Raw genomic sequence first — 24,003 nt, forward strand, 5'->3', positions numbered from 1 at the left:
AATCATAAAATGCACATAAATATGCATTTACCTAACCAAGTTTCTGCGGTACGATATCAATGTTATGGGATCTAGCTCTGAAAGACGAATAAAATTGCTTCAAAAGACAAATACTAAATTTAAATCTATACACATATTACATATCCATGCATGTAGTGCTAGACAATAGACTAATCCATATTTTTTCATATAAGCTCAGTACTGTAAATTGTCCAAATCTAGATTAATTTGCTACTGATCATCTAAGTAATTTGGACCACAATGTGTTAATTATGATTCTTTGTAATACCTTATATGTTAGCCCGATCCAATTCGGGTTGATGGGACTCTAAGCACCACAACGTCCCTATAAACTTACGAGTTTGAAAATTCAATAAGAATATGGAACAATTTGAGGAAATAAATTAAGCAATTTTTTTTTTGCTGTCGGTTGTGGCCGTGACCGATAAATGTTTACAACAATGATCCATATTCAAAAGAGAAACGTTAATATTAATTTGAATCTTAGTTCCGTGTTAAACATATCGAGAAAGCTATAGTTGTTCTCCAAATTTCACTTATAATTCTTCATTGGTTCTTTCTCATATTAATTGTTATGTTTCCATTACAGATTCTAGTTCTGTCTCCATGCGGGGAGGTTGATTCATTCTTCCCTCTTTTTCTTTTCTCGGATATCTCAATTTCACAATCCACCAAAGAGAGTATTCTACTGATCTTATAACTAAACGCATTATACATGTGTTCCTGACAAAATAGATATGTTTTCATTTTTTTCACACTTTTCGCAGTCTTCTTACTGCTTTGATTTTCCTATTATATGACAAGTTTCCCGTAGTTTTCAGTGTGTTAAAACTGAGTGGCTGTACTTATTATAATAACTAGAGGGTTTTTCCGGGCTACGCCCGGATTTTTCCGTATAATATTATTAAATTGAATTAAACTTGTGTTTTTTAGTATTGAGATGGTTATGTTCTGGTGAGATTGTATCCTAACTCTTTTTATATGGTGAGATTGTATCCTAACTCTTTTTAAAGATAGGTAAATAACCTTCATTTCATATATTAGTATTGTATCCTAACTCCTAAAAAATTGACTTTGATAACTAACAAAAAACATTAGCATGTCAAAATAATTTGTTTTAATATTTTTTTCATGCCTATTTTAATCTTATATATGGTATATAAAAACTTTATAATTTTGATATTAAATATTCCATCCATTTAAAATAATCTTTATTTTAGGAAAAATTGTTTCACATGTGTTTTTCATTGTCAATGCACTTTTTATACTCTTTTCGTTTCAATTTAATTGTCGTTGTATAGTAAAATTATGTTTCAAAATAAGTGTCGTTTAAGAATTTCAATGAAAAGTTTATTAACAATATTCTCTACTGTATTTTTTATTTGTTGAAACATGTGTATGAGTAATGATGTATTTATTTTGAATAAAATACATAATAAAATATTTTCTTAATCTGTATGCGTAAAACTAAAACGACAATTAAAATGAAACGAAGGTAATACATACTAATGGTAAATTGTGAACCTAAAAGAAATTAATTATGTTTATAACATTGATTTGCTAAAAGTTTTGGAAAATAGTAAACTGAAAAAATAATATAAATATGATCAAAATTTAAAATATTTTCGTATGTTTGAAAATTCTGAAATATATATCTTTTTAAACTGATGGAGTATAAATTAAATCTCAAGGTTTAAACTAAATTAATTTTATTTTTGTGTTTATTCTATATCATTTATTTGTTTTGATATAATACTTGAAAAATTAGAATGAAATGTTTTGAAAGGTTATATTTTTTTGTTTGGAATATCATTATTTTATATGTAAACACAGTTAAAGTTTCTATTAATATTTTAGTAATCATGTTTAGTATTGAGATGGTTATGTTCTGGTGAGATTGTATCCTAACTCTTTTTAAAGATAGGTAAATAACCTTCATTTCATATACATATATATTTTCATAAATGTGTAATCATTTTGATTATTTAATTCCATAAATTTTGATGACCAATAAAAACAGATCAATCAAATTTTAATTTTGAAGCTGTAATTTCTTTCGGAATTACTTTGGTATTTATTATTTTGTAAATAAGTATTTACAGTATTATAAAATTTTTAATTCTTTAAGAGATTTTAACATGAATAATTCCATTTTTATATAGTACAAAAAAGTACTTTGGATATATTATGTGCATTACACATATGCAGATATATTAGTCTCGTATTGTATAAAAAATATAACTTTGAAATATTGTTTGTATGTTAGAGTAAAAATATATTTCCATTATTATTCTAGACTCTTGAGTTAATTATTAAACATCGTAAGATGTAGTTGGAATAGCGAGAAGCGAATTAGAAATTTTCTAGAATTTGTTAAACCTTCTCGACTAACAATATATTGATTCTTAAAGAGATTTATTTGGTATATCATTATAAATAAATGATGAACAAATCTATAGTGATAGACCGGAAGGTAACAATTTTAAAATAAAATTAATGCATTTACTGACCGTATAACAAAAGGTATAAACATGTCTTCTATGTTTACAATTTTTCAAACTTAATTTGATCCGGAAACTGTACTACTAATGAAAGAGAACACAACATACAGTATTATCATATATAGGAAGAAGTGAAGAACTCTTAATCGCACTGTTATACTGTTAAATGTCTATTACAATGCTTTAATTGTTCTCAACATCTTAATACTGGTTAAACTAAGAGAGACTCAGAAAATTGTGATTCAATAGGAAAAATGATATTTTCTTCTCTTAGCCCCAAGTAAGGATCGGCCTTCAGAAGATGTCCCCACTCAAGCTGTACAAATTCATTGTTTAAATCATTAAGAAAAGACTAACAAAAAGGTATGACTTTGAAATTGTGACCGGATCAGAACCAACCTTTCCAAACTTTTGACTTTTTCGTGTAACTGGAAGCTGCCACCAAGCTGAATGTTGCGTACTTTGGCCTAAGTAAGTCGAATCAAATAAATAACCTTTTGACAGTTTGTATTTGCGTCCCATGCAAGATGAAGAATATGTAAATATGGAACAGTTATTATATCATACGACTTACACAAACGACATCAGGCTCTACAAAGACATTCTGAATATTGAGTTCATCTACAGACGTTCTTTTTACTTAGTGTTTCCAAAATTCCTGCAGACAAATAAGATTAGAAATACAAAACAATATGATTCAGATTTTTGCTTCAAGTTTAAGGAAACATTTATTTAACTTATGGTGTATTAGAATTACCGTATAGTTCTCTTTTTTTGGTCTTTTGGTAGCTAAAAAGAGACCTAAGCGTGAAACCATTGAAAGAAGCACATGATGATCACACACTGTATCTATGTTGGCAAGGACGTAGACCTTTGCAACAGATGGATTATGTATGCAGTACGGCTCAACGTTTAAGTTGAGAATATGGGATGCTGATCATTGCTTTGATTTCAGCTTTACAGATTCAAAGAAAGTAGAAGTTGGAATCACAAGAAGTGAAAGCAATGATATGATCACCTGAAGAGCGTAGCTCAACCGTCCTGATTTCTCTTCGAGAAGGTTGGGGATCTCAAACCTAATTAGTTGGCAAATCTTTCTTTTTCCTCCTCTCAATAACACCATTGCATCAGATGAACACAATACAAAACGTTTTACTGTGTCAGAGTTCTGCTTCAAAGTTTATAAGAAACAACACAAAATCAGTTCTTTATACCGTATGAAACGAATGTTTATACGTTACGAATGAGTAAAGGAACTTGCATAAAAAAGTATTGGGAGATTGAAGCAACACCTCTTCATCAATGAACAGGAGATCCTGGATACAGTAATCGAACACCTAATGTTTTCGATTAGGGTTGACTGAAGATCAGATTGAACACTTTATATAGAAGGACAAAGAGGGGAAGTGGAACGAAACCATTTAAGAAAATTAAATTGCAGAATAGATTGATGAAGCGTAGGTTACAGTAAGTACAGCGAATTCGATCGGTGACGGTGAAGTGGGATAGTCAGAAAAAGATAAAACTTTACGCTTCACAATTATAGCGATTTGGGCTTAATAGGCCGTTTGAAAATGAAAAGAGAGCCCAACACGAAAGATCAGTTTCGACAGAGATGACGTGTTCGAATGCTGTTCTCCTATTGGCCGATTTTTTAATCTGACGTGGACATCCTCTCTACTCCTCATATAACCCTTTTAATATAGTATAGATGGTTTCATAATTAAACACATTTATACATAGTTTTCTGTTACAACGTAGCATGCACCCTTAAATTGCTTACAACACCATTTAAGATTCAAAAAGCAAACGACTATAACTTTTTTGGAATTAAGTTCCTAACATAATATTCAGTCAAAAACAAAAAAAATTCCGATCACAAAGTTGCAATAATTTGACGCCGACGTTATGTAACTTGTAATGTTCGTTACACCTCACTGGTCTATTCATCAAAGTTAAAACCTACAAAAATTACCAATAGTAAGTCCAAGACCAACATTGGGCTTCCTCTTCGCTTGCAAATATCAGAAGACCCAAATATCTGAGAAGAAGGAGAACCGTCCGTCTGTAACATGATTCGATAAATCCAATGGCTAAGATTGATTGTTGACAAATCGATGATAATAATCTGAAGGAGTGATGTGATGAGAAGAAACACACCAGAAAATCTCGTTTTGTTACATCCCTCGAAGAGACGATCCCATCTTCTTCATCTTCCATCTCTCGATCTCAGGTACGATCTTTCCCTCGAATAATAATACTCAATTCGGAGAATCTGACATCAGTGTCAAAAAAGGATCCGATGGGAGGAGCAGAGCATGGAGACGGACACGGAGGCGGTTTTAGAGCGAAGGTATGGAGCATGTCTGGTGGGCCTTACTGTAGGCCCAAGCATTGGCGTCGGAACACAGCCTTTGCTATGTTCGGCGTCTTCCTTGTCTGCATCCCCATCGCCATGAAATCTGCTGAGCTCGAGGTATCTCGGTCTTTCTACTTGATCTGTGTTTTGTCATTGTGGAAATAGATTTTTTTTTATTTCCATTCAAAGTTACAACCTTTTGAATCTCTTGAGCTCTCCAAAATTAACAACTTCTAGCGCTTGAGACGTTGTTATTTTCATGCTATTACTGTTTAGTGTTTAGGATTTGAGAATTGAGAATTTTATAGCCTTTGTTTTGATTTTTCAGCAAAGGCCACACATGCCGGTACGTCCTATTCCTTCACAGATATGGTGCAAGAACTTTGGAACCAAGGATGATTACGAAAAAGAGCATTGAATCTAAGCCCTTTTTTTTTTCATTTTCATTTTCATTACTAGTGTAATAATAATCCGTCTCTGCGGGAATCTTCTCAAACCAATGCAATGTTTTGCACGCTTGTGTTTTTATCTTTGCTATTCAAACAGTGGTTTTCATCAGACATCTAAGTTTTGCTTTGATGTATCGAAACAACTATAAAGACAACTAGATTTTGATCCGCGTTGCAAGTTTATTTTTCACTTGTTGATTTAAAAATTATCTTCATTTTTTGTTTTGAATCTTAACAATTGAGGTTTATGTTTTTATCATTTGTTTTTTTTTTTTGAAAATGTTGTATTTGTTCGAAGTATATTTAGAGATGATATGTATGATTTAATAGTATATATATTCTCTATTAAGAATAATTTGTTCTCCTTATTGAAATATTATAATATATGAATCGTCCATTTTAAATTGAAACTGAGGTTCTCTTGTCATATATTTTTCTATAGCTCTAACCATTAATATATACTATTTTTTTTATCTCTAATTAGTTTAGAAGTTACTACTATTTTCTGGTCCATTTTTAAAAGTCATATATCTTTTTTGTTGACCATATTAATAATTTTTTTCATGAATAATAATTTTTTATTAGAAAACATTTAATTTAAAATTTGTTCAATTATAATGTTTAAATTTCAAGCAGTGTTTAATATCTAATTCAGAAGTCGAACCGGTAGACATGCCACTCTATATATAATCCGGTTCGGATTTAATGAAAAACTCGTTAATTGGAAATCTAATAGAACCCGATGAAAATCCAAAACCCCGCTATTAATTAGTAAGGGGATAGATTTGAATCTAGTTAAAATTATTTAAAAAAAACAAACATGTTGCCTCAAATAAATGAATATGATTTTTTAGAAAATAATACATCATGTGGTTGAATTTGATATGGTCTTGATAAGCTAATATCATATTGTTGTAATACATTGTTATTTGGAATTTTGAGTAATCTCTCTTATTATAAATCCAAAACCAAAAAATTAAAATGTAATTAATCTATATTATTAAAAGAGAAGTATCCATTAAAAATACCCCTAAGTTTTCTAACTTATTTACAATGACATGCCACTGAAGTCATTAATTAACTTACCTTTTATGATTCTTTGTCTTTTCTTCTTTAATTAATGTATTTCCCAAATTAAATTTTAACTAAAATTTATGGCAACAATAATTAATAAACCTAGCTTTTGTATTTTTTGTCTTTTACTATTATTTTATATATGTGTGTTTGGAAATAATTAATTCCATATATAAGTTTTATATTTAAATACATACATTATACGGTAACTATTTTACTAATTCGAAAAATACATAATATATAGTTTATACAACAATTTTACTATACATTATCATAAAATTTTAATCCATAAATATTATATATAAAAAATATTATTATATATTATCATAAAGTTTTGATCCATAAAAAAAAATAAAAATACATTTGTTTGGATATACATGTCATATTCTAAAAATATTGATCATACAATTGATGGTTTACAGGATAAAATAAAATTACTTAATATAAAAAATAAAATTATTGTGTTTCGAAATGTCATATTAAAAAATTATTTGAACGGGTAAAATATATATTATAACTAATACAAATAAAAAATTATTTATAAAAAATAAAAATAAACACTCGCACGGACGCGCGGATCAAGCTCTAGTAAGTATTAAAATTACCGTCGAAAAGTAGGATCATTTTAGGTAAGATTTTGTTTTTCATTAAAAAAGGAACGCTCCTATTTTAGTAGTATAGATTAAAACATAATGTTGACCAAAAAAAAAGATTAAAAAATCATATTTCGATTTATTATGTTTGCTATAATTGTTCCGATTTCATATATATTTATTATATAAAATGAAATTCATAAGTTTTTTGTTTCGTTATGGTGAGCATGCTATTAGGACTATTTTTATATATTTCAACTGATATTTAAATATGAATTTAAATATGTACATAAATATCTATATATATAAAAAATTGTTGGTGTCACTCCTGGGATGTCCACGTGGAAACTCCTTTCCTATAGAGCCGACACGTGTCCAGTCAAATAAACCGCAGAGTTTCATTTTAAGATATGTGTGTGGGCATTTTGTTAATCGTCATAATTGAAGCCCAAACGGAATGGCCCAAATTTGATTACTTACACAAGTCGCAAAGGTTTTTGTTCTTCTTCCAAGTCCGTTACTTTTTTATGCGTCCTCTCTCACACTATCAATGGTGTTTCACATTATCTATTATAACTCCAATATTTTAATTACCTAATGGTTACTGCTCGTGGTTATATCAAATGTTCTCTGTTTTGTTAACTCTATGATCGTGTCTATATGTTCTTTGCTCTGTTTTTTAGTTTATGGTTGTGAATTTATGTTCTTTGCTCTACTTTTACGTTGAAATTTATAGTTTGACTTGTTTATAGTTTAAACTTATAGATATTATATATTTTTTTACACATATATATGCCGTACCCGTATCTTTACATTTTTAGTTTTGCCGTTTCCCGTCCCCGATTCCGTCCCCGTTTCTGTCCCCGTATCCGTCTCCGTCTCGGTGCTACATAGTGTTTCAATGACTGAAACGAGATGGAGAATCTCTTCGTCTGTCTCCACATAAGTCGTTTAGCCTTCTACTCTACTCAACCGAAACCGTCTGAGTTACAGATTCGACGCCATCATCGCCTTCTTAACTCCAAAGACCGACATTTAGCACGATCTTGGCATTGATTGTAAGTTATGTCTCTGCAAGGCGGTCTATTCTTCATCTATAAAAGGTTAGCTTTTTCATTTGAACAACATCCTCACAATCTGTGAAAACACTAAATCTTTCTTTCTGATTTGAAATCTGGAGGCTGCTCCTCCAACGTCTAAGTGTTGTTGCTCAGATTCTGGGAAGCCAAGAATGTGAAACGTGGAGGGGAACTGATGTATCTTGATGTGCTCTTACTGGATTCAAAGGTAAATCTGTTCTTAAACTCATGTTCAGAGTGCTTTATATCCATAAACTCATGTTCAAAGTGCTTTTTAATCGATGTTAGAAGTGTTCTTAAGATTATGTTCATAGACTTTTTATGTTATTAAACTGATGGTCATAGTGTTCTTAAACTAAACATTATGAAACTGTTATATACGTATTTTAGGTATGGAAATTTCTCTCACTCGATTTCTATTTCTTTGATTTCAGATTTGAAAATAGGATGTATATCTTTTAGTTTGTTTCTTAAGTTCTTTTGCTATATACTAAATTACTTTGGATATCTTTATATATATGCAGGCTTACTCCTTCTGTTAAATCCCCAGCTTATGATGACCTCGACTTTTTTTTTTTGTTCCAGTACGTTAGTTGACAATAAACTATTTATAATTGTGTTGCAGAGAATTGATGGTAAAAGAAATTTGTTGCACGAGATCACTAAACTTTGACCTAAGGCAAAGATAAGCTCTTTATTAGTTCTCTTGACATAAATCATCAGGCATCTCTCCTTATGCTATCTATGGACCTAATTATTTTAGAATTCTACTGATAATTAGGAAGAAGTATACTCATTGATAGAGTAATATCAATATTAAATATTTGTATGTCTGTGTTTTTTCTAGGATTAGACTTAGTCTCTTCTATTTGTTCAAAGTGCTTCTCTTCAGATTGATCATATAATTTGAAAGCTTAATTAAATCTATTATGTTGGCTCCGTGTTTGATTATCTTTTCTCTAGGCACTTCTCTCTCGGGACGTTCAATCAAGCATTGCCCCAACAAGTAGTGAACATTACGCCATAACAACAGTACGAAGTACTAAAGCTGCAACAAGTTCTCACGACCACATGGTGCAGCCTTCATAGCACTGAGGTTGTTGTCTTATATGCCGTGCCACAAAATGAATCTCACCTGTGTTAAGAGCTGCGTTGCTTTTTCCTATATTTTCTTCCTTCTCTGCGATTTAATTCTTGCTTGGTTTCCTTCCTCTTCAATCCAAGGGACAAGCAACTGGGTTGGTCCGTAACTGGAACTTGCAGCAATGAACATGGTTTCTCACACTGCAGGCAAGCATTCTCTGATGTTTTAATGAGATTTCAGTCTACGTGTATTCTTTTTGGTATTATCATCAAATCTAATATGTATGTTTCATGCCACGAAGGACAGAAATTGATCGGGTCTTCTTTTGGAGATCTGGAATACATGGATGGGGCCTTTCTGCAAGCAGAATTAATGAATTATCTATGAATGTGGGTTTTGTCTGTATTTTATAGAGAGGGAATGATGAGAGATAGTATTTTGTTTCAGATTCTTAAATACAGACTGGAATAGGTGAGATGTACCATTGCAGACCTGAGAGAAGGAAAAAAATGCTATATGAGTTGAGACTGTTTCCCATTTATCTCCACAATTATGTATTTCTCTCTATCTCTCTTCTAACCAAGAGAAGGAGGCAATTATTTGGATGATGATTCTGATCAAACCTGGATTGGCGATTTTTATACGTGTGAAGGACATGAGAAGACATAGATTAGATGAGAAAGGTTCAGAGATTTGTACTTTTTAATGTTTTGTCACCAACAAAGATGAGGGAAAAAGGCAAACAATAAAAAGAATTAATGATTACATTTTTTACACTTTTATGGTAAGATATTTTTGTAAATTTTAACAAAAGGGGGAATTAGTAAAGTTGGGATTACTCTAAGTAAATTTCTGATTTAATGATTACATTTTTTTTTACGTTTTTTATGGTAAGATAATTTTGTAATTTTAACAAAAAAAGAAAATAGTAGAGTTGGTATATCTATAAGTAAATTCCTGATTTGTAAATTTCTATCTTTTGGTTTATTCCAACAGTCACTGTATTCTGAGGGATGTGGTTAACATGTTTATACGTGTCTATCTTCTGAGTCATGAAAGCTTTGTGAACTACTTACTTGGCTATACTTAGAGCCAAAACCAATGTCTTCATGCTGACTCTTTCGAGAATTACAATCAAGAAGAAAAAGAAAGAATATGCAACAATTACTCTTACGTGGCTCTCTCTGAGAAGTAACAGCAGAGGACAATGTCAATGAGAAGAGAAATACAAACAACATGGATGCAATGTTGGTACCATAGATTCCATGATTCTCTATATCTCTCTAAACTAATTGGCCATCCAAACAATTTAACTAAGTTGTACAAAGAAAATTTTATATGATTCATAAAGTTCTTTATGAACTTAATTAACCAAAAATATATTGGTTTAAATTCCATTAACGTAAAGATACATTATTTTTTGTAGTCTACATATTATGATTTTAAAGTAGCTATTGGTTTGAATATATTTTTATAACTTTATATTATAGTAATATGCTATAAGGGATTATTAATTTCATAGTAAATAATTTTAAAATTCCTGCTTAAATGAATGAGTGTTACTTAATCTGAAAATGTAGTACGATCTTGGCTTCATATGGTTTATTTGATAAATATTTGGATGATATGGTTTATTTGATAATAGTATTGATATAATGTGTGTATACTTAAATAATCAATTTTAGATTGTTATGTTATTTAACTAACTTTAGGAAAAAAAAATTGTAAATTGATTCATTTTTCACATTATCTAACTCAATAGTTTTAAAAACGTATAAAAAAGTACCAATGCATTCACAAACAAATATATAAGAATGAAAAATAATTCATAATTTATGTATTAAATCTCAACTGTAGTGACATGCATTTTTATTTTACTTAATTTTAAAATAAAAATATAAAAACACTAAAAATGTAAAATAGTTACATTAATGAAAAAATAAAAGATTTTTATTAATTTATCAAACCTTTGATTTCTGATAAGAACAACAAAAAATAGTAAAAATTAAAATTATTTTTAGTTTAGAGTAAGCTACATATTTTTACATGTATGTGAAATATAATATATCTTTTAATTGATTTTCACTTTCTTAACAAAGATTAATATATACGAAGATAATTTAATAACAACAACGATTACAATAATTGATGTTAAAACAAATATTTTGTATCATTAATTAATAATTGTCTCAAATTGATATCATTCGTTTTTCTGATACTATGCTTATGTGATGTAATATGATCCTTTTTTTTGTAGTGTATCATACACACTTTTTAAAAATGCAAACCTAAAATACAAACCACAAAATCATACAAAAAATAATAACCTAAATCATAAGTAAAATATATCCCGCCCGTAGGGCGGGCCGACCCTAGTATGCTATAAGGATTTGTTCAGTTGCCATTAGATGATAATGGAAAGGTGATATAGCGTAAAACAAATTGTGTTTAAAATGACAATAATAGTATATTATTTATTGTAAAACCTTTATCAAACGTTCACTATTTAATACTTCCTCTCTTTCGCGAGACCACTCTTCCCCCAAGAGAAGCCTCTCTTTTGGTATAATTTCCTCATCAGAACCTCTGTTTTCGCCATTACCATTGCCAAATCAGATCCTGAACACGATGAGCAAGCGTCATCCCAAGGCGGCTTCAGATTCGTCGTCAGAGCCATCATCTTCCACTCAACAACGATGTCCTTGATAAGAAGGTGGTTAATGTAAGAAGATCGGGGAAAACATGGTTCTCAGAGAGAGAAACACAAAGGTTGGTATGGGAGTAGAGTTGTGGTGGCCATTGGTTTGGTGCTGGTTTGGTTGCAGCGTCCGCGTTCGTCTGCTACTCCAAGCTAAGGTGATTTTTTTGATTAATACTTTGTTATCAGATGAGGAATAACTGATGACCAAGTTCTTAAGATTGATTTCAAGAATGGATTGTTATAAAGGTTGACTGTAACTTTGTTTTCGGTTTATGATGTTTTTGTTGTTGATTGGGAAAACTTCAGTTTTTGGTTATGCCACGAATGAATTTCATAACTGTGCTTTATCACTTCTACTTGTCTCTCCTTTTTTTTTTTGGTTGAAGTCTTTCTCCTTTTCAATTCACTGGATTTCAGAGAGAAACATGTTTTGCTTGACCAGTGCTTCTTCATCTCAAGTCCATGAGAAAAAAAAAACTTAATATATTTGAAACGGTTTTGAAAGTGGTTCTTGGAAGAACATATCAAAGGTCTGACTGCAAGAAATGAAGCAACTCATTGTAGATAAGTAAGATTACATCAAGACCAAGAATCTTCATATCTGTGTTTTCCTATAAGCCATGGCGCTAGTTGCATCCTTTTGAAGTGATCTCAAATGTTGTCTTTTTGGTATATAGTGACAAAATTAGAATGAATATGTTAAAGTTCTTCTCGAGTGTGGTTTGTGTAAAGTGTTTGTTTTTAACTGTGGTTTGAATATGAGGCTTTGGCAATCAAGGCAGCAGGGAAGGCGTGGTAGCAGACTATGATCTCCGACAGTGACTACACCGAGTTTGAGAGTTGAGGTAATCGACCAAAACTGTATTCTTCTTCAACTTTTCCTTTTTTTTCTTTACTGCTCTTGTTAATAACTGTTTGTTTGAGTTAGGTTGTGGTTAAGGAAAACGCGTTTGAATTAGGTTGTGGTTAGGATTGTTTGCTTGGTAATAAATATGTTAGATTTATGTCAAAATGTTAGGATTGATTGTTTGGTTTGAATTAGGTTATGGTTAGGATTTTTTTTTAAGAATCTTTAATTAAGAAACTACCATTGGAGGCACAAAATTGAATAGTTTCTTAAGTAAAGTTCTTAAATCCACTAAAATACATTTATATACTTAAATAATCCTTAAGAAACACAAATGGGTTTCTGTGGATAATCATGCTCTTATGTAGCGAAAGATGTCTTCCAGTCTAGAAATTGAACAAAATAATCCATTAATGTTTCTAAATCATCATATATGCATTTGATTACGAATAATTTGAACAATGTAGAGACTAATATAGATAAATTAATAGAAAATCAAAAGAATAATGCAAGTAAAACAGTTCATCAGGATGGCAATTTGATGGAATAGAGTATATGATGCAGATAGAGTTTGATAGAATATTGAAGAATCAATAATATTAAAAGAGAAGGAGTCCTAAAAAATCTACTTAGAAAATGTTGTTGCACCTACTCATTAACTAATTAATTTTGGTCCTACTATTAATCACTTCCATTAATTACTCTATTATACAAAACTAATTAAACTAAGATGTTACAACAAGAAATGTGTGTTCCTATTTCTTCTTGGATATAAATTCTGATTAACTCGCCGGAGGTATCTGATTAACTCGCCGCCGGAAGAGAGGTCTCGCGATCGTAGAAGACGAGAGGAGCCGAGACGCCAACAGAGGGAGAAAACAAGAAGAAAATAAGTAAAGAAAAAGAGAAAAAAGAAAAAAATAGAAAAATTCTGATGTGCTGACACGTGCCCTAGTAACTCCTCTTTAAATCGATCACCAAAGTATCAGATTAAGGATCGGTTACTCTCTTTTTAATTAGTTTCTATTTAATTAAATCAGCCATTTTTTCTAAAAACCCACTTAAGGATCTCCCATAATCCTGGTCTAAGTTTTGTACACAAAAAAAATTGGCAACTAACATTTGGGCCTAGAGATTGAACAAAATAATCCATTTATGTTTCTCAATCATCATATCCAAAAAATTAATAGGGAAATGTTAGTCACTGAGAATGCACAACAAGACAATCTTTCTTGGAGATGTATGAGATAATAGAAGCTATAAAGAGGGGAGAACTTGGAGCAGCTCTTAACCGGGCAACCACAAACTCAGATAAACTAAAGAAAGTGAGGTCTGATCTCTAAGACGAAGCTTCACAGATTACGTTTTCTACTTTTAGAGATATCTCAAGAGGGAAACTCTCAAGAAGCTCTCAACTAGCGAGAAAACATAGATCTATCAACAAAAATGTCGAAGAATGGTACTAAGTCGTCTTTCAAATGTCCTTGTTGCACATCCGATGTAGACATCTCAAGGTGTAGGCAGTTACATTTCTGAAACGAAGGCAAAAATGTAAATGTATTCTGTGTATTGTTTTGATGGACTTTTATGTACCAAAAAAAAATCCAGGGAAGTTTTGGACATCCCATAAGACCGTGTTTGTGTTGCTACTTGTTTGTTCAACTTTTTAAATATAGAAATTCTTTGTATTTCCAAAATTAGTTTTAAATCAGATATATCATCACTGTTTCAGTAGTTCTTACACTAAAACTATTTGAGCTTGTAACTTTTCCTTTTGGTGCTTTAGAGGTGCTATATGATTTGAATCTTGCATATACCAAATCCTAAAGAAGATCATCATGTTGAATTTGTATGAAGAGAGAGTTCAATTCAATGTATGCCACTCATTATTGGATATGAGTGGAGCACACCTATCCAGATTAAACGTACCAAAAACAATGGTGAGCACTTTGCAAAAAAATTTCTTTCTTCACTTTGACTGATTGGCTAGAGTGTTATTGGTAGTTAATGGGGAACATAATTGTGAAATTATAATGGGGAACACAGTAGTGGCACAATAAGTGGGAGTACAAGTTAAAAGGTTAGACTATATCATCATGAGATCTCCTCAGTGTACAAAGTACATGAGACAAAAAGCAAAGACTAATTCCGCCGTTGCTAAAGAAAATATTTGTGACCCAATTTCATCTTTTTATATACAAAAAATGGAGCACCCACAAATTAAATATGCCATATATCCAAACAAAAATAGTAAAATACCATTATTTCTGCATTTCACATCAACTAAAAACTAAAAAGTCAAAAGAAAAATACTTCCTTTGACCCATTTACTTTTCATGAAATTACAGTCGGCCATCCATAGTGAATATATCCAAAACTAGTTTCAAAAGATTTGGTAAGACTCAATAAAAATATGTTGCATATACCATTTTTTACCGTTCTATTTCTTTGTGTCACTTCATTACATAACTTTATCTTAAAGAAAAAGAAATACAGAAACATCAAACCAGAAGAACAGACTAGAATCTAGCATTTTCAAACCCATGGAGGTCACTGACTCTGTTCATATGCTTCTTCATGATCGCCACCTTAGCCAATCTTTCAGCCGCTCTCCAAGCTGAAGTTGGTGTCAACGGCTCAGTCTTCTGAGCCACAGGCACTGGGCTCTTCACAGCCACGTGTCTACTACCTCTCACGCGGTTCAAATCTGCTATCTCAGTGTCCAAACCACGTAAGCACGCGTCGCCAGAACTCAAGCCATATTGCACCAGCAAGGCTCGAGCTGACGTCAGCATTCGCTCAGCACCCGAGTAATCACTGGCTTCGATCAGTCGCCGAGACTCTGCCACGGCTCGTGTGCTGACGTGGACGTTTCTGAGTCGTGCAATGTTCGTGTTGGATGATGATCTGGCGGCTGTAGGACGTGGTATCAGAAGCGCTCTATCATCCGAGTCCCTTGTTTCCTGAGTGGTTGGATCTACGTGGCGGGATCGGACGGTCATGATTCTGTGGGACTTACCAGATGCAGGTGATTTTAGTTCCACCAACACTTGTCTTTCTTCTTCCCCGTACATGTCACCCAACCGAATGAGCCCGGATCCAAGCCAAATGGGTCGACCCGATAGTGAGTAAACCGACGTAATCTCTCCTTGACCCGACCCGAGCTGTAAAGTAAGATCCTGTACGGAGACACTCAACAAACCTTTGATGCGTTTGGCAAACACGTCCTCCGGGATAACTTTGGTACACGCGCCGAGGTAAAGGGTGTGCGTTGGGATTTCTAACAGAGAGACGCGCGTGGACGACACGAAATCTGATTGGGCCTGATGGGCCGAGTCCGTTAAGACGAAGATGGTGGCGAACAGATTTCTCTGCCGGCGATCCTCGATCACCTTAGCAGCCTTCTTAACAGCATCCTTCACGCTCATCCCCTCGCCGTCGCCGGAGATATCGTCGAGAATCCGACGAGCTACTCTCCTTCCGTTCGCCGTCATCCTTCGCAGCGGCGATAGACGCTTCGAGCTCGACGAGAACGAGACCATCGAGAGACGATCGTTCTCCCGGAGAGACGAAATCACCAGCCTCATCGCTCGCCTCACCGTCTCGACCCTGCTTCCGCCGACGTCGAGAACCGTTACTAAATCCACGGGAGGTCTGGGCCGCGACGCAGGTAACGGAGGAGATTTGATCTTCATCAGCACAGAGTAGGTCTCGTAACTACCTCTTCCAACGGCCACAACCGCCGCTTCCGAAGACAGCTTGACGTCGACGGAATCAGTTAACCGTTTATTTGACGTTAACGGCGTGTTAACGAAGAAGCCTTTGAAACCTCCGTTATCTTCTTCTTCGTCGTCTTCGTTTTCGTCTGATTCGAGTATGGTGTTGAAACCGGCAGGCGAGATCGGAGAGGAGATCAAAGGCTCGTCGTCGTTGTAGACTCTTAAGGACTTGTTGGACGATGATTCTCGGGTCCTGGATTCGGATTCGGATTCTGGGGATTTCAAGTCGTGGAGAGGGAGAAGTGATGTGTCTCTCCACGAGGCGCCGCAAACGGGGCATGCGGCGAGTAGAGTAAGATCACCGGCGCGTGAGGCGACACACGGGAAATGAAAAGTGTGAGAGCACTCCGCCGTGAATATCGCCGTTCCTCTCCCTGCTTTCGCGCTCTGTAAGCAAATCCCACATCTGCTGCCGTTACTCTGCTCAAAACAAAGAGTAGACACAATTGACGATGCGGTTTTAATAGTAACGAAAACATATTTGGAGTTCAGTTTGGTACTTACTTTAGTGAAACAGAGTTTTGCTTTGAGGAGAGAGAAGCTCGCCGGCGACGAAGGGGAAGAAAGGCTGAGAAGAGAGAGAGGGCTTCTGTTTCTCCTTGGCGTAGTCGCTGTCGGAGTTACGTCGCCGGAAGTCATGCACTGGAGATTGGGACTAGCGGGAAGAGACGGTGAGGAGGGAGTGGCAACGGCCGTAGCGCCCCAGCTCTGGCAACGAAGAGTGGGGCTAGCTGAATCGGGTCGGGTCTCGGACTTTGGAGTAGACGGGTTAGAGAATAAACCGAACCTTGAAGTGGGTTTTGCCCGATCGTCAACTCTATCCTCTGTCTTTCTATGTTTGGAAATCCAAAACGTTCTTTTCAAACCGTTCATCATCTTCAAACTTCTTTTTTTTTTTTTGTCTTTCTAAGTGACTGAAACTTTTGTGAGAGGGAAAGAAAATGTTTTTGAGTTTTTAATGCGAAACGATGAAGGTTGAATTAATACAGAGAATGGTGGTGGGAGAGACAAAGAACAGGAGAAAATGGTGGGGTTGAGTTTTTTTTTATAAAAGCGTCCTTCATTTTTTTTCTTCTTTCATAATCAAAAGAATAGTGAAATTTAATTATTGGGATTATCAAGATATTTTGCTATTTTCAAAAAAAAAATTAGAAAAGAAAATGACCTTTAAAAATGCTATTAATTTTTAAAGTTACTGCTTTGGCTTTGGTCTTCGTCTAACGTTCTTGGCTATATAGTCTGAGATCCGTCGGCGTTTCCTCAGGAGTAAATTTAAAAAACTCACCCTACGAGCCTACTGATGTAATTCTAGATCCGAATAATTGGTGTAGTTCACTGTCACTAGGATTAATATGGTTGATGGTACTCTTATTATATAATCGAGGTGTTGTAGTTAGAATATTGAAGATGAGATGAAATAAATTTACTACGCAGTCACATAAAATTTCATAGTATGTTATTTTAGAATCAATTGTCTATATAATTATGCGAATTATTATTTTCGTTGCTATTTACTTATTCAAAGCTGTTGAAACGCTTTTTTATTATTAGTATTAGTATTGTTTAATGTGATGAATATTGTTGGATTTAAATGTGATGAGTAAAACATAAGGGAGCATCATAAATGAATGGAGAAGAAGATGATCTTTATTCAGAGAGACGCCTAAACCGTAGCAGCCTACTCTACTATGTGTGTACTCTCTACTTAAATTTTGTCGTAGTGAGTCGGTCCATTTTTATCTTTTATGCCTTTCTAGCACTTTTTCCATTTCGTCTTACATGTCTACAGCAGCTTTTAACGTACACATCGCATGCACTGATTCACACATGTATTTGGATGCTTCACGTGTTTTAATGTCTACGGTGTAAAACCTGAACTCAATGGTTTTACATATATGTTAATTTTTAGTCGTCAAAATAAATTATATGTAAACCATTTTTTGGTAACTACATAAGATTTATGTTCCTCGCCATAAGGATGGGTGTCAGTGACACCGTTTGATATGTATAATATCTTGTCGTTTGAATGAATAATGTTGTTTAATTAAGAAAATTTGGAGGTATATAACATTTAGGACATAACAAAATATACTGTTAGGACTTAGCACTAGATTTATCTAAGTGCTCTAATTATTGTAAGTGTATAGTTAATTATCGCACATTCCCTATGTTTCAGAACATTTTGGTTGTTTCTTTCTTCTCCATGTGCCGCACCGAAAACATATACACTACCAAACTTCTATATAGTATGTTAATCCGAAGTGAAAACATATAATACATATGGTTTAAACATTACCACAGAAAGTCTCTTATACACGGAACTGTATAATTATAGACTACGGCTAACATACATATTACCATTTACATTTTATCATCTTAAGACAATTAGTTTAGTAGAGTATTTATTATAGGTGATGATGTTTCTGCAGATTTAGAATGCTTCATGTTATGTAATCTTTTTTATTAATAGTTTCATTTGTTAGTTTGTTGTCGTTGTATATTCAAAGTTAATTTGGTATCAACATAAAAAAAAATGAAAGACAATGAACCAGCAGAACAACCGTCCAAAAACTTCAATTATAACCAGTTGAAACATTAATAATATTCACAACGACATGCATAATTTATTTATCACAGCTACAAGTTCCAACAAACCTATTACATTGAATTTTAAATATATGGACTATACTCTTTCGACATGTGGATAAAGACTTATGGAATCGAATCATATACCTTGTAAATTATGATAATTAGTTTATCACTAAAAATAACCATCTTATACCATAATATAACATTTTAAACATTAGTTGAATTAATCTAAAGCGTCTAGGCGAGACGCACCAGTGGCCAGAGCGGACATGTAAATAAATTAACGTTTTCTTAACTCTAAACATTTACTTAGCAAATATGCAAATTTGTGTGTGTGATTGAGCAGGCCATTCTTGAGAAGCGTACTCATTCGTCGTTTTATGGCGATTGTTATAACAAATTGCAAATATTAAATGTGAATTAGGTTAATTGTTTGTTATGCTGGTAGAGAATTGAGATCAAACTCTACGGATATTAAATTTGAATTAGGTTTCCAGTTATATATGATACCTATTAATTACAGAGTTGCAACTTGCCAATGCATATGAGTGTTTTATACACTACTTGTTCTCCTTGCGGTTCTTACTTTTTATTCTCATGTTTTATTATAATTCATATAAATATTAAAAACAAGAGAATCAAATCGTTGTAACTACATATGTTCACTAACGTTCTTTCTTGACGCATTGACTTGGCTGTAATGACCGAGAAATAGCTACTCAAAAGTTCACATATATGTCTGTATAAATTTGGCGAGTCGCACGTGGTTAAGTTTACACTAATGATCTAGATTTATCAAGAGCCACAAGAACTGACTATATATAACTGTTAAACGGACTATTTTAATGTTCTTAGGCCTCTCCAATCCAACACCATTTTTCTTCTATAATGAAGTAAAAATAAGAATAAAGTAAAAAATATTTCAATTTTACTATATTTCTTACTTAATAATGAGATTTATTCTATAAATGAAATAATTTATTTTTTGTTTGTTCATTATTCTAGTATAGAATGGAAAATGAAGTAAGGTTAAAATATTTTATTCAATATTTACTTTTACTTTGTTTTAGAAAAAAAAATAGAGTCTTATATTAGAGATGGTATTAATAAATTTGATGACATAAACTTCTTACCATGTTATCTAAAATTTGATCCTAATTAACAGTTTTACATGATAGCTTCGCAAAAGGCATTTTGTCTAGCGGTTTACTCTTCTCCCATGTAAACACACTAGGCTTCCAAGTTGGATACTTGGATGGTTTCTAAGTTTAATCTCTTAGAATTTTCTTAATAATATATAGAGTATTTGATGTAAAAAAAAATTAACAGTTTTACATGTATTAGAAAAACTATTCAGTGGAGGTAGAGGAGCCGTGCGGCACGTGATATGCATGAGAAGGTGCAAGATACTAAATATAGGTTTTTGGGAGACGAAGACGATCTTTTCTATCGACGAAACTTTCTCTGCCCGGACCAGTTACTTTCATAACTATTTACTCACTTTACGTTAAATATAATTTTATTGCCCGAAATTCAAAACCTAAAAACTGGCGTCTCTGTCACTGTGTATTATTAAGTCTTAACATTGCTTAGACTTCATGTGTACTGTATATTATCAAGTGTCATTGCTTAGACGGTTAGACCTCATGCATTTGGGTTCATTGTACAGGTAACAACGAGTATACTCTATACATTAATATGATGTATTCGAACGTGTCTTTTTTTCAGTGACCAAATATTTCTAGCCTAACTCTTAATCTAACAGATAAAAAAACCTTGTTTCCATCCAACAAACTCATATAAAAATATACTCAACTCTTCTTTAATCGTCACAAAAGAGTTTGACTATAAAATGTCGTTTTAAGCTATGTGTGTTTTCTGTTTATTAAAGTGAGCTATGTAAAAAAAAATTAAGCTATGTTATGTTTCACTATGACCAAGTGTATGCAGGTACATATTCAAAATTAAATCTTACAGGAGATAACACAACTAAGTTAATGGGTACCCATTTGCATATCATATATTCTTTAAAAAAAAATTATATTATATTATTAATAAAATATGGTTTGAATCGATTACAAAATTCACTACAAGAAAACAGCGGTATTCTGACGGATATTCCGATGGAAAATGAAATCCTCGGATATTCCGACGGAAAATGAAATCCTTAGAATATCCCGAGGAATTTCCGAGGATATTCCGAGGAAACACAAAATTTGGTTTTCTCGGAATATACCGACGGAATTCTGAGGAAATATCAATCCATCGGAATATTCTTATGGAATACTGAGGAAAAATGTATTCCTCGGAAAAAACCGATGAATTCCGAGGATATATTATAGCCGTTAGAGAGCCGTTGGAGAGCCGTTGGGGGATTTTAAAAATTCCGAGGAAATTCTGACGAACTAGCCGTTGGCGTCGGAATTCCGTCGGAATTTCCTCGGTCTGTCGGCAGGATTTCAACTATAAATACAAGCACCTCTCTTCCTCTTCATTCACTCCATATCTTCATCCTCTCTTACTCTTTTAACACGATTTTGATTCATAAAAAACATGTCTTCTTCAAATTATTTTCGTTCTTGGATCGATCGACCTCATTTGGATCCGAACACGAGATTGCTTACGGAAGAATACCAACGAGGTATAACGAATTCATTGGGTTAGTCACCGACAACCGGAAGCAAAAACATGTATGTTAAGATGTCTTGCTCTAATTGTAAAAATAGAAAGGTTATTAAAGAGTGGGATGTTTGGACTCATCTATATTTGAGTGGGTTTACACGAAGTTACAAAATTTGGTATCATCATGGGAAAACTGATTATGAACATGTAGTACTAGCGAACCTCAGCAGCGGTTAGATTAGAAGAACCAATTAGAACGGATGTAGATTATGGTGTAGGTACTGAGCAGATGGTAAATGATCATTTTAGAGGGGAAGATTTACCCAATGCAGAAGCTAGGAGATTTTATGATATGTTGGATGCTGGAAAGCAACCATTGTACGAAGGTTACAGAGATGGTCATTCAGCTTTATCATTTGCTACAAGATTGATGGGCATTAAAATAGATTATAATTTGGCTGAAGACTGTGTGGATGCGATTGCTGATTTTGTAAAAGGTATTCTACCCGAGGATAATGTAGCTCCTGGTTCATACTACGAGGTTCATAAACTCGTAGCTGGTCTTGGTTTATCGTATCAGGTAATAGATGTATGCAGCGACAACTGCATAATTTATTGGAGGGCGGATGAACAGCGGGTTACATGCAAATTTTGTGGGAAGCCTCGTTATAAAGATACGAGTGGAAGAACTCCAGTGTCATATAAAAGGATGTGGTATTTGCCTTTGACGGAAAGGTTGCAGAGGTTGTATCTGTCTGAACGCACAGCGAAACCAATGAGATGGCATGCAGAGCACTCAACAGATGGTGAGATCAGACATCCTCAATGGTTATTTCATGGTTTATGATCATCTATACAAAGAATCCTCAATGGTATGCATTATAATTGTATAAGAAATGAAATACAGCAAAAAAAAATCGATGTTTTGAAACCCTAAACCCTGTTTCCTCGGAATTTCCTCGGTAATTGCCGAGGGTATTCAGAGGAAACATGATTCCTCGGAATATTTTCATTTAACCGGGTAAACCAAGCCGCCAAATATTTTGCGAAAATTGAATTAATGTCGGACGCCTCATTTTATTTGGTCGAACCAGATCTTCTTCCCCATTTCTCTCTTCCTCTCCGCCGAACACTCTCTTTTCTCTCGCGAATTCCGGCGACTCCGCCCTTCTCTCTCGATGATTTCCGGCGAATCCGCCCTAATCCTCCTCAATTTCATGTATGAACCCTATCCCACTCTCTTAGGTTAGATTTGTTAAGTTTTTAAGTAGATTTGATGATTTTGGAATGATATTTATAGATTTTTGTTAGGCTGAATGGTAGGATTGTGTAAAATCGAGTTTGATTATGGTATTCACTTGATTTGGAATTTTTTTTTAGTTTTTATTAATTTTGTGGTTATAAAAATCTAATTGATAATTATGTATATATAATATGAAAACGTTTTTTGTATATAAAATCTATTTTTTGCATTATAAAATTATTTATATATTTATTAAACATTTTTAATATCTATAAAACTTTTTTGTGATTAAAAACTATTATTTGGGAGTTTAAAAAAAAAATATATATATTATATATATATATATATATATTTAATATATAATATAAATTTCTATATTTTATTAAACATTTTTAATATTATTAAAACTATTTTTTGTAATTATTAAACTATTTTTTATTTATTAAAACTATTTTTTGTAATTATTAAACTATTTTCTATATTTATTAAACATTTTTAATATAAAACTATTTTTTGTAATTATTAAACTATTTTTTATTTATTAAAACTATTTTTTGTAATTATTAAACTATTTATATTTTTGTGATTAAAAACTATTTTTAAACTATTTTTTATTTAAACTGTTTTTTTTTATTTTTTAAAATTATTAGAACTAATTTTTAAATATGTTTTTTTTAATTTACAGGTCTAATGATGATCATACCCGGCGTCGACAGCGTCGTGGTCGTGGTGGTACGGGGAGCTAGTCTCGGGGTTCGTCCAGCCATATTCAGGATTCCGTTTCGCCCCACAGTCCTACCATACATCTCCCTCTCCATTACCCGCTCCTGCTCCTCCCGCTCCCGCTGCTGCACCCGCTCCTGCTCCTCCGGATCCTCCGGGAGTGATGAGTGTTGCGGAGTTGGTTCGACAGCCCGGTCGTGACCATCTTCCCTATCTCACTCCGTATCCACATGGACGGGGTCAAACATGGTAATTAAACTTTTATTTTTTTTCATTAAAATTTGATTCATTATTAATAATTTGTTCTTACTATTAGGTTCAACCGATTGGGGAACGGGA

The 24,003-nt window shown here is 33.2% G+C and overlaps 2 protein-coding genes and 1 long non-coding RNA gene across 4 annotated transcripts; 1 reads left to right on the plus strand and 2 right to left on the minus strand.

Annotated features, from left to right (window-relative positions):
- The first annotated feature begins 4,596 nt into the window (after nt 1-4,596).
- Nucleotides 4,597-5,543, plus strand: LOC103862588. 2 transcript variants are annotated; one of them, XM_009140287.2, is made up of 3 exons: nt 4,597-4,755; nt 4,819-4,998; nt 5,210-5,543. In XM_009140287.2, exons 2-3 carry the CDS (start codon nt 4,825-4,827, stop codon nt 5,297-5,299), a joined length of 264 nt encoding a protein of 87 aa, XP_009138535.1. In that variant the 5' UTR covers nt 4,597-4,755; nt 4,819-4,824; the 3' UTR covers nt 5,300-5,543. The 2 variants fall into 2 exon arrangements, with proteins under 2 accessions (XP_009138535.1, XP_033143860.1); XM_033287969.1 differs by having other exon boundaries at nt 4,642-4,758; nt 4,812-4,998.
- Nucleotides 5,544-6,371: 828 nt separating this feature from the next.
- Nucleotides 6,372-21,594, minus strand: LOC103862591 (probable E3 ubiquitin-protein ligase EDA40). Its single transcript, XM_009140288.3, has 2 exons — nt 16,992-21,594; nt 6,372-16,907 (listed from the first exon to the last, which is right to left on the minus strand). Exons 1-2 carry the CDS (start codon nt 17,361-17,363, stop codon nt 15,228-15,230), a joined length of 2,052 nt encoding a protein of 683 aa, XP_009138536.1. The 5' UTR covers nt 17,364-21,594; the 3' UTR covers nt 6,372-15,227.
- Nucleotides 21,595-23,478: 1,884 nt separating this feature from the next.
- LOC117132909 lies at nt 23,479-23,935 on the minus strand. Its single transcript, XR_004456647.1, has 2 exons — nt 23,595-23,935; nt 23,479-23,545 (listed from the first exon to the last, which is right to left on the minus strand). It is a non-coding gene; the product is annotated as an uncharacterized LOC117132909 (long non-coding RNA).
- Nucleotides 23,936-24,003: the final 68 nt, after the last annotated feature.

The sequence above is a fragment of the Brassica rapa genome, chromosome A03 (genome assembly GCF_000309985.2).
Source record: "Brassica rapa cultivar Chiifu-401-42 chromosome A03, CAAS_Brap_v3.01, whole genome shotgun sequence".
Lineage (NCBI taxonomy): Eukaryota > Viridiplantae > Streptophyta > Magnoliopsida > Brassicales > Brassicaceae > Brassica > Brassica rapa.

Excerpts from the sequence above, each read along its gene's own strand:
- LOC103862588 (XM_009140287.2), top strand. The coding sequence starts at position 4,825 with ATGGGAGGAGCAGAGCATGGAGACGGACACGGAGGCGGTTTTAGAGCG. Across the intron at positions 4,999-5,209 it reads TGAAATCTGCTGAGCTCGAG|CAAAGGCCACACATGCCGGT; the intron begins GTATCTCGGTCT and ends TTGATTTTTCAG.
- LOC103862591 (XM_009140288.3), bottom strand. The coding sequence starts at position 17,363 with ATGATGAACGGTTTGAAAAGAACGTTTTGGATTTCCAAACATAGAAAG. Across the intron at positions 16,908-16,991 it reads CAAAACTCTGTTTCACTAAA|AGTAACGGCAGCAGATGTGG; the intron begins GTAAGTACCAAA and ends TGTTTTGAGCAG.